The following is a 14111-nucleotide window of genomic DNA, read 5'->3' on the forward strand; positions in this document are numbered from 1 at the left end:
CAACTACATATTTATGGTTCTCCCTGCAGGCTTAAGAGCCTTGAAACAATATGCCAATGGTAAATTTCCAGTCTGACCATACCAATTTATCAGCAATCAATATCATAGTAATAAGAAGAAGAAAACAGAGTAATAATGAGGCCATGCAGAACTAGTAGTTTGTTACCTGAATGGGTCTGAATCCTCCCTTCAATTATGAAGCAAGAAAGCAGCAGGAAACAGAAAGAAAGCCAATGGAAAAGCTTTACAGATCAGTTGGAAGGGGGAGGACACAGCATGCAACTCAACAAAAATAACTTTCTATTGAATAATAGAAGAAAGAAGACTAGAAAATCAGAATGACAATTCGCTGCTGAAGAATTAAAGCACACACAGAATCAAAGAATTACATTTAACTGAAAATAAATTAATCCAGAAGCAAAAATCTTCTAACCACAAGTTATAGCAGTGGAAAGGAATTGTCTGCTTGGTGGCAAAAGTACAGTTGGGACTACAAATTCCTATTCTTGTGACTCATGAATACGCATTACATGATTTGGGACTGTGTATTTAGCATCTCTGTGATCTACTCTCTATCTTGAGTGGAGATAAAACTTACTAATAAAAGTTATCATTTGTTATTCTGACGTATGCAAAAGTCCTGAGAAATAACTTATTAGTTATTCTCAATACATAACAGAAACTTCATGAGCAAAACTTGCCCTTTTCAACTAATCAGGCATGTAGGAGGCCCCTTATTATAGCTCTAAAATAGACGATCCTAAAATGTAGTCTAGTTCTAAAATATCCTGAATTATCTCACAATTCCAGATGTAAGTGTTGCTACCATCCCAATAAAGCCAAGTTTGTTTGATCTTTGGGCCCGTTCGGGTCTTGTGCTATTCTACTCTGAAGCATCAAGCTACCCACTGATGGTATAATTTCTCATCTTGTGCTCAGCTGGGAGAACTGGGATGTAGTGCCCAAGGCTCACCCCCATTCAGCCTTCATACACAAGGGCAAAGAAAGCCCTAAAGAGATTAAGTCACAGAAAAGCAACAGAAAGAAAAGTATAGCAGGAGAATGGAGTGAATGGGGGAGTCCACCAGGGAAGGCCATAAAGAGTAGCTGATAAAAATGAAAAGAAAGCATTAGAGGCAAAGTTGATAACAAGGAAACCTGGGCTAGGCTACAACTCAGCAACAATCTGGTAATTAGCTCCACTAACACAGTTTTGGTGACACAACCATCTTTGTTAGCTGCAAACAGGAAGACTGAAGTAAGAAACCTCCTATTATTGGACTCACTTCTTGAGTGAGTAGAGGTAAGATTTACTAATAAAAGAATCATTTGTTATTTTACATTTGCAAAAGTCCTAAAAAATAACTAATCTACTCAAAACACAACAGAAACTTCATGGCAGAAACTTGCCCTCATGATTATATTAATTATATAACAGATTCTATTATATAATAAATGTACATGTATTGTAAACACATTTCAGGGATAAACTTAAGCATTTTTATAATCTGGTTAATATATAAGGAGCCACGAAAATGTTACACACTTCAAGTAGGAAAGTCCTTCATCTGCTTAACTTCACTGTGCTTTTACTATATGTCAGACAAAGTGGATAAAAAGATTTAATACTATAAGATCCTTCTCCATCAACTCTAGAGGGCAGCCAAGACAAGGAGAGTATCAAATGGACACTGGTGGCTGTTATTATCATCAAATTATGTCAAAGCACTCATGTTCTGGTCTGAAGAGACATGGTGTCACAGAGTGGTGAGGGGAGAAGAGAGAAAACTAACGCAATAACTTACGCAAAATATAAGAAAAATAGACACAGGCAAAGTTTTCCTACATTTTTAATAGTCTTTATGTGAGGACTTTTCTTACTGCTATTTTCAAACTGTTCTGGTGAGATTTTTAAATAGCCTGTCTAGTTAGCTCTCATTCAAGGAATTTTCTGAGTAGTGTAAAACTATTTTCTTAAGTGTTTTGGGAACAGAAGCAGTGTTTCTAATGATATTTCTAATTATAACATACAGCTGAGCCAGTAAAACACAAAATTCATGGTTACACTGATATGTAATAATTTTTATATACTAACATTTTAGGTTTTCTTTTCTTTTTCTTTTGAGACAGAGTCTCATTCTGTCACCCAGGGTAGAATGCAAAGGCATCATCATAGCTCACTGCAACCTCAACCTCCTGGGCTCAAGCAACCATTCTTTACAATTTTCCTTAGAAAGGCTGAAGGGATGTGATGAAATCTTTATCCAGCTATACTAATGAGTGGCACATCCCTCAACCATAAATAATTCCTGGAAAGAAAACTGCTTGAACACTTACTTCACAAAATTCATGTTTATCATTTAAGAACACAAGTTTCTTCCACCTAAAAACTCAAAATTCTTTATCTCCTTAAAGTAATTAAAACTTCTTTATAGGACAGATACCATGGCTCCGCCTGTAATCCTAGCACTCTACAAGGCTGATGTGGGTGGATTGCTTGAGCTCTAGAGTTAGAGACCAGCCTGAGCAAGAGCTAGACCCCACCTCTACTAAAACTAGAAAAACTAGCCAGGCGTGGTGATGCACGTCTATAGTCCCAGCTACTAGCAAGAGAATCACTTGAGCCCAGGAGTTTGAGGTTGCTGTGAGTTAAAATGATGCCATGACACTCTACCCAGGGTGACAGAGTGAGACATCATCTCCCCCCCACCAAAAAAAACTTCATATGCTTTTATATCCTTGACATAACATTTTACAGACCTACTTTTGCTCAAGTTCACTGCATTTACAGTTTTACAAGGACAAGTGATCTAAAACTCGTTCTATCCTTTAAAAAGTACAGCACACACAAACACACACATATACCAGCAGAAGGTTTAAAGGAGCTATAATGGCTAGCAATGCAAAGAATTACAAATAGATGGATTCTCTTCTTTATACTTCTTCTTAGCCATTCAATTGAAACTGCATAGATTTAATGATGGTGCAAGATATTCAGATTCTAAGATGCGCAGATACGCCAGTAAACCATACAATATTAAGGGAAATGTATGAATGAGTCTCCCAAACTACTTGCAATCTTTCTGAATTTCTTTTCTTCTCAGCTGAATAGTGAAGAATCATTAAAAGTCTAACTCTCCTGAAGGGAAGGCCAGCACAAGTCATTTCATCTATCCAACTACAATATGCCCATAGAGATATGAAACTTTTAGCTCAAGACACAAATCCTTTCACAGTTAAATGGTATTCTGACACTGCAAAAGTCTTTCTTCTAATGGTCCCAAACTTTTCTCTGCATATCACCTACCACTTGTCCAATGTCTACCCTTAAAACCACAATGAAGTACAATTGTTCTCTGTAAGTAACAGACCTTCAAGTTATCTGAAGATTGCCATCACTGCCAATTTTCATGCCACTGTCAATCTGGTCCCATTGCTCAGTGACACTAAGTACAGAATTAAACGCAAGAACATGTTGGGGTCTGCTCAGAATATACTTGGCATTCATTCAAAAAAAAAATCTATTGCTGAATAAAAAGGCAATGTATCTCTGCCAACTTTAATTACATTAATGAAACTAAGAACCACAGGTGCTCTTTCATTAACCATATTTTACTACTATTGGAAATTTTACTTGGTACTGAGTTATACTCATTTAAAATGTTTTTAATCTCTTTTATATCTAATCTAGCTAAATAAACATGTTCTGAAGCTCAAATAAGAGATTTTGTATTTTGTTCCTTTGCAAATTTATCAGACTAAATTCAATCCATCACTTCAGATTGCACAAATTTTTCTTTTCTTTTAGATTTTGATATCATGCAATATCAAGCTCTATGACCATCAGAAAAATCTGACAGACATGTAACATATAAGTGGCAAGTCAAATTGCTGAAAATGGGCAGGTAAAGAAAAGAGAACCATGCACAAGGTGAGAATTATCTCATGAACTTCATTTTAATCTATTCTAAGTCTTTTGTCAATCAATAGTTTATTGATATGCCAGGAGAATGGCAAAAAGGTGACAGCCCTCATTTAAAGTAGTTCTTTGGGGAGATCCAAAGAGGTGTGATACATTCAAAACAGAGGCTAAACTTTGGGTTCTCCTGAGTGCTTACTTTCCCAGAAGCCAGAAGAAAAAGTATTTCCTCTTGGACAATCTGTCTAAAGATGTAGTAATTTGTACCACTGCCCAAAGTTTCCTAGCCAAAAACACTGGTAATAAAAGGTATTTAAAGATGCTGGTAATTATATCATTTGTCATGACTTTGCTCACTGAAAGTATCAAAACACAAAGATGTATGTAACAATCTATATATAATCAGACATTCTCTGCAAAGAAGGTATTCATTTTCAGCAAGCAGAAAAATCCTATTCAATCATATCAGTTTTTCCCATGTGAGGGAAAATTCTGAACACAGGCATACTTCATTTTATTGCACTTCGCTTCTTTATTGTGCTTAACAGATACTGTTTTTTGCAAGTTCAAGGTTTGTGGAAACCCTAAAGAACAAAGTCTATCAGCATCATTTTTCCAGTAGCTCAGGCTCACAAAGGATTTAGAATAGTACATAAACTTAGCAGACAGAGCAGCAGCAACAAGGTTTGAGACAACTAACTTCAGTTTCAAAAGAAGTAGGTAAAATGTGGGTAAAATGCTATCAAAAAGCATTGCATGCTACAGAGAAATCTTTCATGAAAGGAAAAGTCAATCAGTGTGGCAAAGTTCATTGTTTTCTTTTAAGAAATTGCCACAGCAACCATTTTCCTGATTGGTCAGTAGCCAACAACATCAAGGCCAAGACCCTCCACCAGCAAAACAATGACAACTCAGTGAAGGCTCAGATGACTGTTAGCAGTTTTTAGCAATGTAGGTATTTTTGATTTAAAGTATGTATTTTTTCAGACATATGCTATTGTATACTTACAGACTACAGTACAGAGGAAACACAACTTCTATATACACTGGGAAACCAAAATATTTGTGTGACTTGCTTTATTGAGATATTTGCTTTACTGCAATCGTCTGGAGCTGAACCAGCAGTTATCTTCAAGGTAGGCCTGTACTTAACTAATTTGCAAAGTAATAAAAAACTATCAAAAATATGCTTCTGAAATCTCTAGCTTTATGCAATATATAGTTAAGCCTACTAGAAAGATAAAGAGCAAAATCTGAAATTAGGAATTTTTTTGGTCAGTATCTTTTAAAAGTCTAAAGTGCTCTTGAATGCTATTACCATGATTCTCTGACAAATTACAAAGGGACAAACTATGAGAGTGTCCATGTAATGAAATATCACTCAGAAATCAATCTGATATTGATTCACAAAAAAATTATAATGAAGGTTTTTCTGATCTAATTTTTCTGTATTACCCTGCAAGTATCAATATTATATAATTTAGGTTTCACTAAGCATCAGGAGATATGAAGTATAAGCCCTGGAGGTGAGTTGTCTATTACAGTAAGTCACTAGCCATATTTGAGTACTTAAAATTAAAAATCTAGCTCTTCAGCTGCATTAGCCACATTTCAAGTCCTGAGTAGCCACATGCGCCTAGTAGAGCTACAGAATTGAACGGCATGGGTACAAAAGATCTCCGTTATCACAGAAAGTTCTATTACATAGTGCTGCCCTAGAAAGTTATGTCAGGAACAAGAAGTATTTTACCAGATCATAAAGGAGAGCCTGGGAAACATGCATCCTTGAAGACTACTTCATTCATAGCTAAGAAACAGCTTGGGAAAGGGGGGAAGACAGGCCATCTCACTATTAAAGGAAACTGACACTACATGCCAGAAACTGTGATAGGCAAGTATTTTACCGTCATAATTCCTGTAGGAAATAGATGCTGTTATTGTATCACCTAGATATATTACTTATGAGCATATTTCACCCATTTTGCAAACAAGAAAGCTGAGGTCTAAAGATAATTTCTAGTGAAGGGGAAACTGAACCCCCATTTTGTTGGCTCCCATCATGTATTTTCTTCATTATCTATGCTGACACTCCTCAGCTTCTTGTGAACAAGACACCAGGTAATACTGCCCATCACTGACTTGCATCAACCACCAAAAAATAGAAGAGTTCTGATCGTAAGGCTATATAGATGCTTCATCTGGATTCCTATTCATATCCATTCAGCTCTGATGTGTCAAGTCTGGCCCCAGAGGCAATCCCTAAGCCTTAATTTATTAAAATTTCCAAATCTAAGAAATTGCTTAAAGCAATACAAATACGGTTTGATCAGCAATGTAACTGTATAACTTTAAGTAGAGAAAATTTTAGGGGTCTTAATGAAAAAGAAAAAAAATCAACTTCGGCTGTTCTATTTTTAAAATTTTTATTTTATTTTTTTTACTTTGCAAAAAAGAAAACAAACTTCAACAGGAAAACATGCACAATTTCAATGCCTGCCACCAGGTAACATGTACCTTGATGACACGTAACTACCACCACCACCACCACCATATACTACTTCTATAAAGCTCCTTACTTGTTTATGCTAAATCCAATGGCTTTGAATGTGGCATATTATTCAGTATTTGTGAAAACTATGTGAACTAAAACCATGTATCAACAAATTGCAAAATGTTTATATCCTGTGAATACTTTTAAATACCAATTCCCTAGCATTTCTCATAATGAAAAGACTACTCAGTCACAGCATTTAACCAACATTTGTGAAAATCTAAAAGTACAATAAGGACAGGAACAAAAGTAAATGAAAAACACAAGTACACAAATTTAAATGACCAAATAATAAACACTATAAGCCAAAATCTAAACTACGCCATTTGGCTTGTTTTAATTCTGAGTATACTTTCTTTTCTTTCAGTTTCTAGTTACCTCGGGACATTCAAACATCAGTGTAAAAATAGTTGACGTATTTCTAAAACTAACAGTGCTTTACATGAAAAATGACTTAATATTTCTTGCTTTACCTTTGAAGAAAACTGTAATTCTAAGAGCTCGTCAGATTATAAAATATAAAAAGAATAAAATAACTTTGTTAATCTAAAGAACCCCTGGACCCTAAACAAAGGAACCACGTGGAAGCTTTCCGACTTGGGTCTTCCCCTCTGCCAGAAGCTCTGCTTTTTTACTCCTCCTGTAGTCCTTTCTAATAAAATCCTATCTTACCACTAAAAAAAATAAAATAAAGAATCACTAGAAAAGACAAAAATCCAATAGTAAAGAAGATGCGGCTGACATAATACTAATCAGAGCAAAATATTCCTGATATTCAGGGACTGAAAAAAGATTGCTATGTCACCAAAGTTAAAGATCTTCTAAATAAAGTAATTCCAAGAAACATATCCTCTAGCAGTTTCTTGGCTCTATTAAGAACAAAGAAAATGTTTACCATTTAAAATCATGTTATTTTTGCTTCACTTTAACTTGCAGACACTACAAGAGCTTGAAAATACACAAAAATTAAGAAACATAGAAATATTTTGACTATATTTTCACAAAACAATCACCACATTATATGCACTTATGCATTTTTATAAACCATTTTTAAAAATACTCTTTTTACTAATTTTCTTAAAGTGCTATAAGCTCACTTTCATAGGCACGAATAGCTTCTTCAGGGCTGGAAAACCTTTCCCACTCATATTATTTTTTATACTTGAGAACAAAAATAATCTCATGGGGCCAGGTTAGGACTGCAGGGTAGATGAGTCACAAGTTTTATCCTCTGTGGACTCCAGGAACAGAACGGTGATGGCCATGTGGGCAGATATGTTGTCACAATACAAGATGGTCCTCCCAGAACTGGCCTTGGCCACCATTCTTGAAGTTTCCAGGAAATCTGTGGTAGGCATACTGTTGTATACCACTGAGCAGTAATAGTCCTTTCTTCCTCCAAAGGAACAGTTGCAACACAAAGGCTTTTGAAGAAGAAAGTTGCCACCATTTTCTTTCTAACACTTAAGGGCTTGCTTTACTTTTGTTGGTGGACTTCCACTGGGAAAAACAAATCAACATTGTCAACTGATACTTATTCTATAGATCAAACTTAAGAGCTATGAAATCCAGGTTTCATTACTAGTAATGATGTCAGAAATGAGTCTAGACTTGCCTCCGCTGAATCTAACCAACATGTCTACGCACCACTCAACATGGATGCACTTTCGCTCATCTGTTCAAGTGTGAAGCATCCATCTAGGTAAGACTTTTCTGACGCAAAGATAATTGCGCAAGATTTTGGACATCATTGGTGATCCGATCTGTAATGTCACGTTAGTGTCTTTAAATGTCACTTGACTGTTTTCACAAACCATTTTCCACAGTGACAGCATTCTCTTCAGTCACTGCAATAGTCACCGGTTGCCTATTTTTCTCCTCATCCTTCAGTGAAGTTCCGCCGCCTCTTAATTCTTGAAACCACCAAGAAATTGTCACACAGAAAGGAATAAGGTACCCAAAAGCACTCAAAGCTTTAGAGTTCATTTAACCCACTTTTAAAATCATAGAAAATCATCGTGCAAAAATGCTCTCTTCCCAGGTCCACAGCTGACACCAAGTGAGCACCACACAGATGGAAACAAATGAAGCCCTCCCAGCAACACTGCTAAGCCCAGAAGCAAGTTGAAACTTGCATAGGTAACTCAGAAAAGACACCACTGTCAGCTATATTTCTTAGAACTGAAATAATGGGCCATAATACAGTCTGTCTCAAAACTTTCATAGTGATTTTCATAGCCTCATTTTACATAGAAATAAAATATAAGTTCTAGATTACTAAACTGAATGATGTTTTCTTTTCACAAGCAATTACCTTCAAATAGCCTACCTGAATAACAGCTCATCTTTGCAATGTTTACAGAACATACTTTCCAAGTTTTACTGAGCATCCACAAAAAGTTACATACTTGATACTGAACTGTAAAAACAACAATCATAGTAAACATCATCCAACATCAAATTATTTTTTTTAAACATAAGATCAAATTTTGTAAGTGAGCAAACTATTCACCAGTCTCAACGCTAATTCTAAACCTTGGTTTAATTCTATCTGGCCTAAGTATACTATCATAGATTAAAAAAAAAAAAAAAAAGATGTGTGACCTTTTTGTGCCTTCAATTCAAATCTTAAGCACAACAAACCAAAAATATCCCAGGACACAGATGTTTGCCCTTTGAAAGTATATTCTCTGTATACACTAAATGTTTCTTATTCACTGTATGGCTTTCATTTTACAAGGAATACAGTTTTGTACTATGGGCATCTACATCTCCATCAATCAGATCTGAAGAGAAGATCCTCTGAAATCCAGATTCAGTGAATGATTCCCAAATGGGAACTATTAGACTATCACTTCCATGGAGGGTATCAGAAAATGTACGCAAGAATTCTTTGTTTTGTCTTCTGTCATTGGGAGAATTCTACTGGCATTTACAATCCAAAGGTTACTAAAACGAACTGCAACTTACAGGACAGATATTCATAGCTAGTTATCACACCCAAAATGCTAATTAGTATCTATTCCATAATGAAACAGACCAAACTGGTCCCACATGGATGTAGAACAGCAACTTCTTCCTAACAATTAACCCTATACCATATACAATATGCTGGTTCAGTTACTCCCTGATTAGCAAAGCCGCATCAATCCCACATCTCTCCCTCCCTCTTCCTCCATTTTTCAAGGTAACTACTGTGGCTGCCTCGGCAAGGGTATAAACATCCCTACCCACTTCATTCTCTCTGGTATAATGAAAGTATTTAACTGGTATTTAAAAAAGGAGAATACTGGAGAAAAAAGTGTCAGTGTCCTATGGATATTTTCTATTTAAAATCATTGCTCTAGATTTATGCTGCATCTCAAGAATGCATTTCCAAGAACTATTGTCAAAAAGTAATTAGTTTTCTTGTTAATGAATAACTATAATATACATATATTCTTCTATTTACTAATTCATAGAAGCCAGCATTAATTTCACTAGCATCATCCTATAGTTAAAAGTCAGATCAATCTGCCAACACTGTATTGAGGCACAGAGGCACATTATTGATGAAAAGCAAGGACTGAGGCCAGGCAAAGTGGCTCATGCCTGTAATCGTAGCACTCTGGGAGGCCGAGGCAGGAGGACTGAGGATCACTTGAGCTCAGGACTTGGAGACCAGCCTAAACATTAGTGAGAACCCACCCCCATATCTACTAAAAATAGAAAAACTAGCAGGCATTGTGGTGGGTGCATGTAGTCCCAGCTACTTGGGAGGCTGAGGCAGAAGATTCACTTGAACCCGGGAGTTTACTGTGAGCTAGACTGATGCGGCCACATTCTAGCCTGGGCAACACAGTGAGACTGTCTCCAAAAAAAAAAAAGAAGTGGGGACTGAAATCAATCTTTACTGGTAAAGATGTCTCAAAATTTTCTTGATTACTGGAATTAAGAAAAAACAAAATGCATCACATGACTTTAATGCTTATAAAAAAAGTTTCTCTTAGAAAAGTGAATTTCCTAAAGCTGACTATAAGTTTTAAATACAATATGCTGATTTGAGGACCATAAATGGTGGAAACACACAGCCTTTAAGTTTCTGCTACATTCATTAAGAACATTAACATTTTTTATTAATAGTCATTATGAGGCTTGTTAAATGTAATAAGAAGAAAGACCTGGGCTATTTAGTAATATGGTTCTTGTTTCAAATTTCTTTCTTCTTTTGTTTTTTTGTAGAGACAGAGTCTCACTTTATGGCCCTCGGTAGAGTGCCATGGCATCACACAGCTCACAGCAACCTCCAACTCCTGGGCTTAAGCGATTCTCTTGCCTCAGCCTCCCGAGTAGCTGGGACTACAAGCGCCCGCCACAACGCCCAGCTATTTTTTGGTTGCAGTTCAGCCGGGGCCGGGTTTGAACCCGCCACCCTCGGTATATGGGGCCGGCGCCTTACCAACTGAGCCACAGGCCACCCCCATCTTGTTTCAAATTTCACCCATAATTCCAACAATCTACACTGCAGACAATATGTCAAAATAATTGTGACCAAAGATAATGTTGATTCCTTCTACTAATAGGCTGCCTTAAGCTATCCGAAATTATTTATGAAAGAAACCAGGGTTTAAAAAACACAAACATGTGAATAAAGAAATTCAAGGATGCCTTACATCAAAGAGCTCAGAACACATTTTCCCCCCCTTAAGTCTGTCCACTTACTTCATAAAATTTCTTTTCACTCTGCTTCTTTTTAATTATTTAGTTATTTTGATAGAGTTTGGCTCTGTCGCCTGGGCATGAGTGCAATGGCACGATCATGGCTCACTATAACCTCATACTTGAGCTCGAGTGATCCTTCTGCCTCACCCTCCCAAGTAGCTAATAACTCCAGGTGTGTGCCACCATACCTAGTTTATTTTGCTAAAACTTTGTGTAGACGTAAGGTCGTCTCAAACTCCCAGCCTCAAGCAATACTCCTGCCTCAGCCTCCCAAAGTGCTGGGATTATAGGCATGAGCCACCACGTCTGGTTGCTCTGCTTCTTCCTCAAGGGTTTCCCTCTTGGGAATATTTAGGCTTGGCCCTAGATAAAAATTTAAGCCTTTCTTCTATTGTCCTTGACTAATTTTTTTTAAATTACGATTATTCTTTAATTCAAGAATTAATTTAATTACTCTTTATCATGAGTAGTAGTAATTCATACATCCTGGATTCAAATTGAGTGTCAAACACTCTGCTAATCATTTTATTTGCATTATCTCATTTATTCTTTATCAAAGGTCTTGATGGTATGACTGTCCCCATTTTACAGGTGAAAAAACTAAGACTGAGAGCAATAAATAATGTATCCAATTTAACAAGGAAGAGTCAAACCCAGATCTATCTCATGCCAAAGTATAAGCTCTTAAAGCACTTTATACTATATCCCTCAATACTAAAAAATACCCGAGTTTTAGTTCTTTATAAAATCCAAAGAATAGCCATGGTTGTACCTCCTACAACCAACTACCCCTTAGTTCTCCTGCAAAGTACCTTCAGCAACTGAAAATTTGCTTTGCCTCCAAACTGGCAAGGCTACATTTTGAGAAACAGGGTCAGGCTTGTATTAAATCACTCAAGACAATGAAAGCCTTCAATTAAACAATTACATTTACTAAGAATTCTAATTATAATGCCAAAAGTAAATAATATGTTGCATAAACAAGAATATTAAAAAGTTACCATTTACTGACTACTTACTTTGTGTCAGATGCTTTATGTACATTATCACTAGGGTAGAGAGTATTTTTTCTCATTTTACATATGAGGAAACTGAGGCTCAGAAAAGGATTGCTTAACCTAGTTGTTTACATGGTAGAGTAGGTAATACAAACACATATCTGTCAGACATTAAACCCAGGTGCTTTCTATTGCAGCAAGAGAAAATGTTTCAGAACACGTTAAAAAAACTAAGGTGTGGGGGCCTGCAAGTCTTTGGTTCTCCCACACTGCCACCTGTAGTAGATTCCTGCTAAATAGTGTAGTGTTGGCATGTATTTTTAAAATTTTTTAATTTATACCATTATTTCATTTAAAAAACCAACAGGCTAAAAATATTACAATCGCTATTTTCTATGTATCCTAAGAATAAAGATAATTCTATACAGCAAATGAAAATACATTGCCGTTAATCAACTTGTTATTTAGGTCTAAGTTAGTAACCAAGATTAAGTGGTTTTTAGAAATACTAGTGCTCATACATCAATTCAAGTTAAATCATTGTTAACAGAAAACCCTTAGAATGCTGCCTGCTCCATTCAGTAAAAATTAAACTTAATACAGATATCCACAAAATCTGCAAGGGCTTAATATATCTAAGCTTGTTTTTTTTTTTGTTTGTTTGTTTGTTTTTTTCTTTTTTGCAGTTTTTGGCCAGCCCTGGGTTTGAACCCGCCACCACCAGCATATGGGGCCAGTGCCCTACCCTGTTGAGCCACAGGCACCGCCCTATATCTTAAGTTTTTTAAGGCTGTAAAATTACAAAGCAATCTCTTTTTCTAAAGAAAAAAATTGTAGTATTAATAAAATGTAGTGAAATAAGTGAAGGACAAAAAGAATTTAATTATATCAGATAGAAGCTACTCTTAAAAAGAGTAATTGAGTTGTTCCAGTAGATGGCAGCATTCTAAGAGTCAGCAGCTACTAAAGCCCCACCTATTAGTTAAGGGTGATAGTGAAGGGGCAAGGGTACAGTACCTGATGATGGGCAGGTCGAGGCCCCGCTGCAAACTGAGAAAAGGAGGGAAAACAAACACAAAAGGAAAGGCACAAAGAGTCAGAAACACCACAACAAAAAACAAAATGTCACACAATATGCCAAAAGAAAAAAACCCACAAGGAAAAAAAAACACACACACAAAACAGTCAAAGCTTTGCTGCAGGACAGTGACAGACAGGTACTAAGATTCAACAGGTTAACACCGCTACCAGGATAAGTTTATCATTTACCAGCCGGGGGAAAAACAGCTAAGCTGATAGGCACACAGGGTACCCTCTTAATAATATTTTGAGGAAAAAAACCCTAAAATAAGGCAAAATCAAGTTTGAAGCACTAGATAGTTATATTAGGACAAACGTGAAAATTACATATGTTGTATGTAAATGATATAACTGGAAGAAATGAGAAATGTTTTTACATTACAAGACATAGCCAGGAGATAATTATAAAGTCCAGTAGGAAATAAAGAATGTAATAGGACTAACTGCAAATTTTCTTAGGTTAAATGGAATTATCTTATACAAGAAATGTAAATTTCAGTATCTTCCTTTACTTCTTGGGAGTTAAAAGAATAAAATTTTACTATATATATGACTTTAAATGAATATCTAGTAAAGTTTAATACCAGGCATTTCAAGGCAAACAGCTAGTAAAGAACATCAGTCTTTAACATGATTAAGCAAAGTGATACTATTATAAGCTCAAGAAGAAAAAAAGAACAAGTCAAACCTCTCGGTTTTTATATAACAACAAAACACTGTACAAAAACACATATTGCTATCTAATATGACAGTAAAAGCAAAAGAAAACGTAACTCCTCAGCTAAAATCAAAGAATACTTGAAAGTGGATAATATATATTCCAACTCTTTCCCTAACTCAGACTGGAAGAAAAGGCTTCTTC

General features: G+C 36.0%; 1 protein-coding gene across 23 annotated transcripts in view; it reads right to left on the reverse strand.

The window, feature by feature from the left end:
- The window catches only part of EIF4G3 (eukaryotic translation initiation factor 4 gamma 3), a 353942-nt gene that overhangs the window by 199705 nt on the left and 140126 nt on the right, over positions 1–14111 (reverse strand). For 7 of the 23 annotated variants that reach the window (XR_008377043.1, XM_053577412.1, XM_053577400.1 and 4 more), the window contains 2 exons: positions 13187–13219; positions 167–187 (listed from right to left, as the gene is read on the reverse strand). The exons of 9 other annotated variants lie outside the window; for them this stretch is intronic. Coding sequence is in view for 13 of the 14 variants with exons in the window: in XM_053577412.1 (XP_053433387.1) it covers positions 167–187; positions 13187–13219 (54 nt within the window). In the remaining variant the exon portion in view is untranslated. The remainder of the gene's footprint in view (positions 1–166; positions 188–13186; positions 13220–14111) is intronic. 7 more of the 23 variants (XM_053577414.1, XM_053577407.1, XM_053577403.1 and 4 more) reach the window with 2 other exon arrangements.

The sequence above is a fragment of the Nycticebus coucang genome, chromosome 22 (genome assembly GCF_027406575.1).
Source record: "Nycticebus coucang isolate mNycCou1 chromosome 22, mNycCou1.pri, whole genome shotgun sequence".
Classification (NCBI taxonomy): Eukaryota; Metazoa; Chordata; class Mammalia; order Primates; family Lorisidae; genus Nycticebus; species Nycticebus coucang.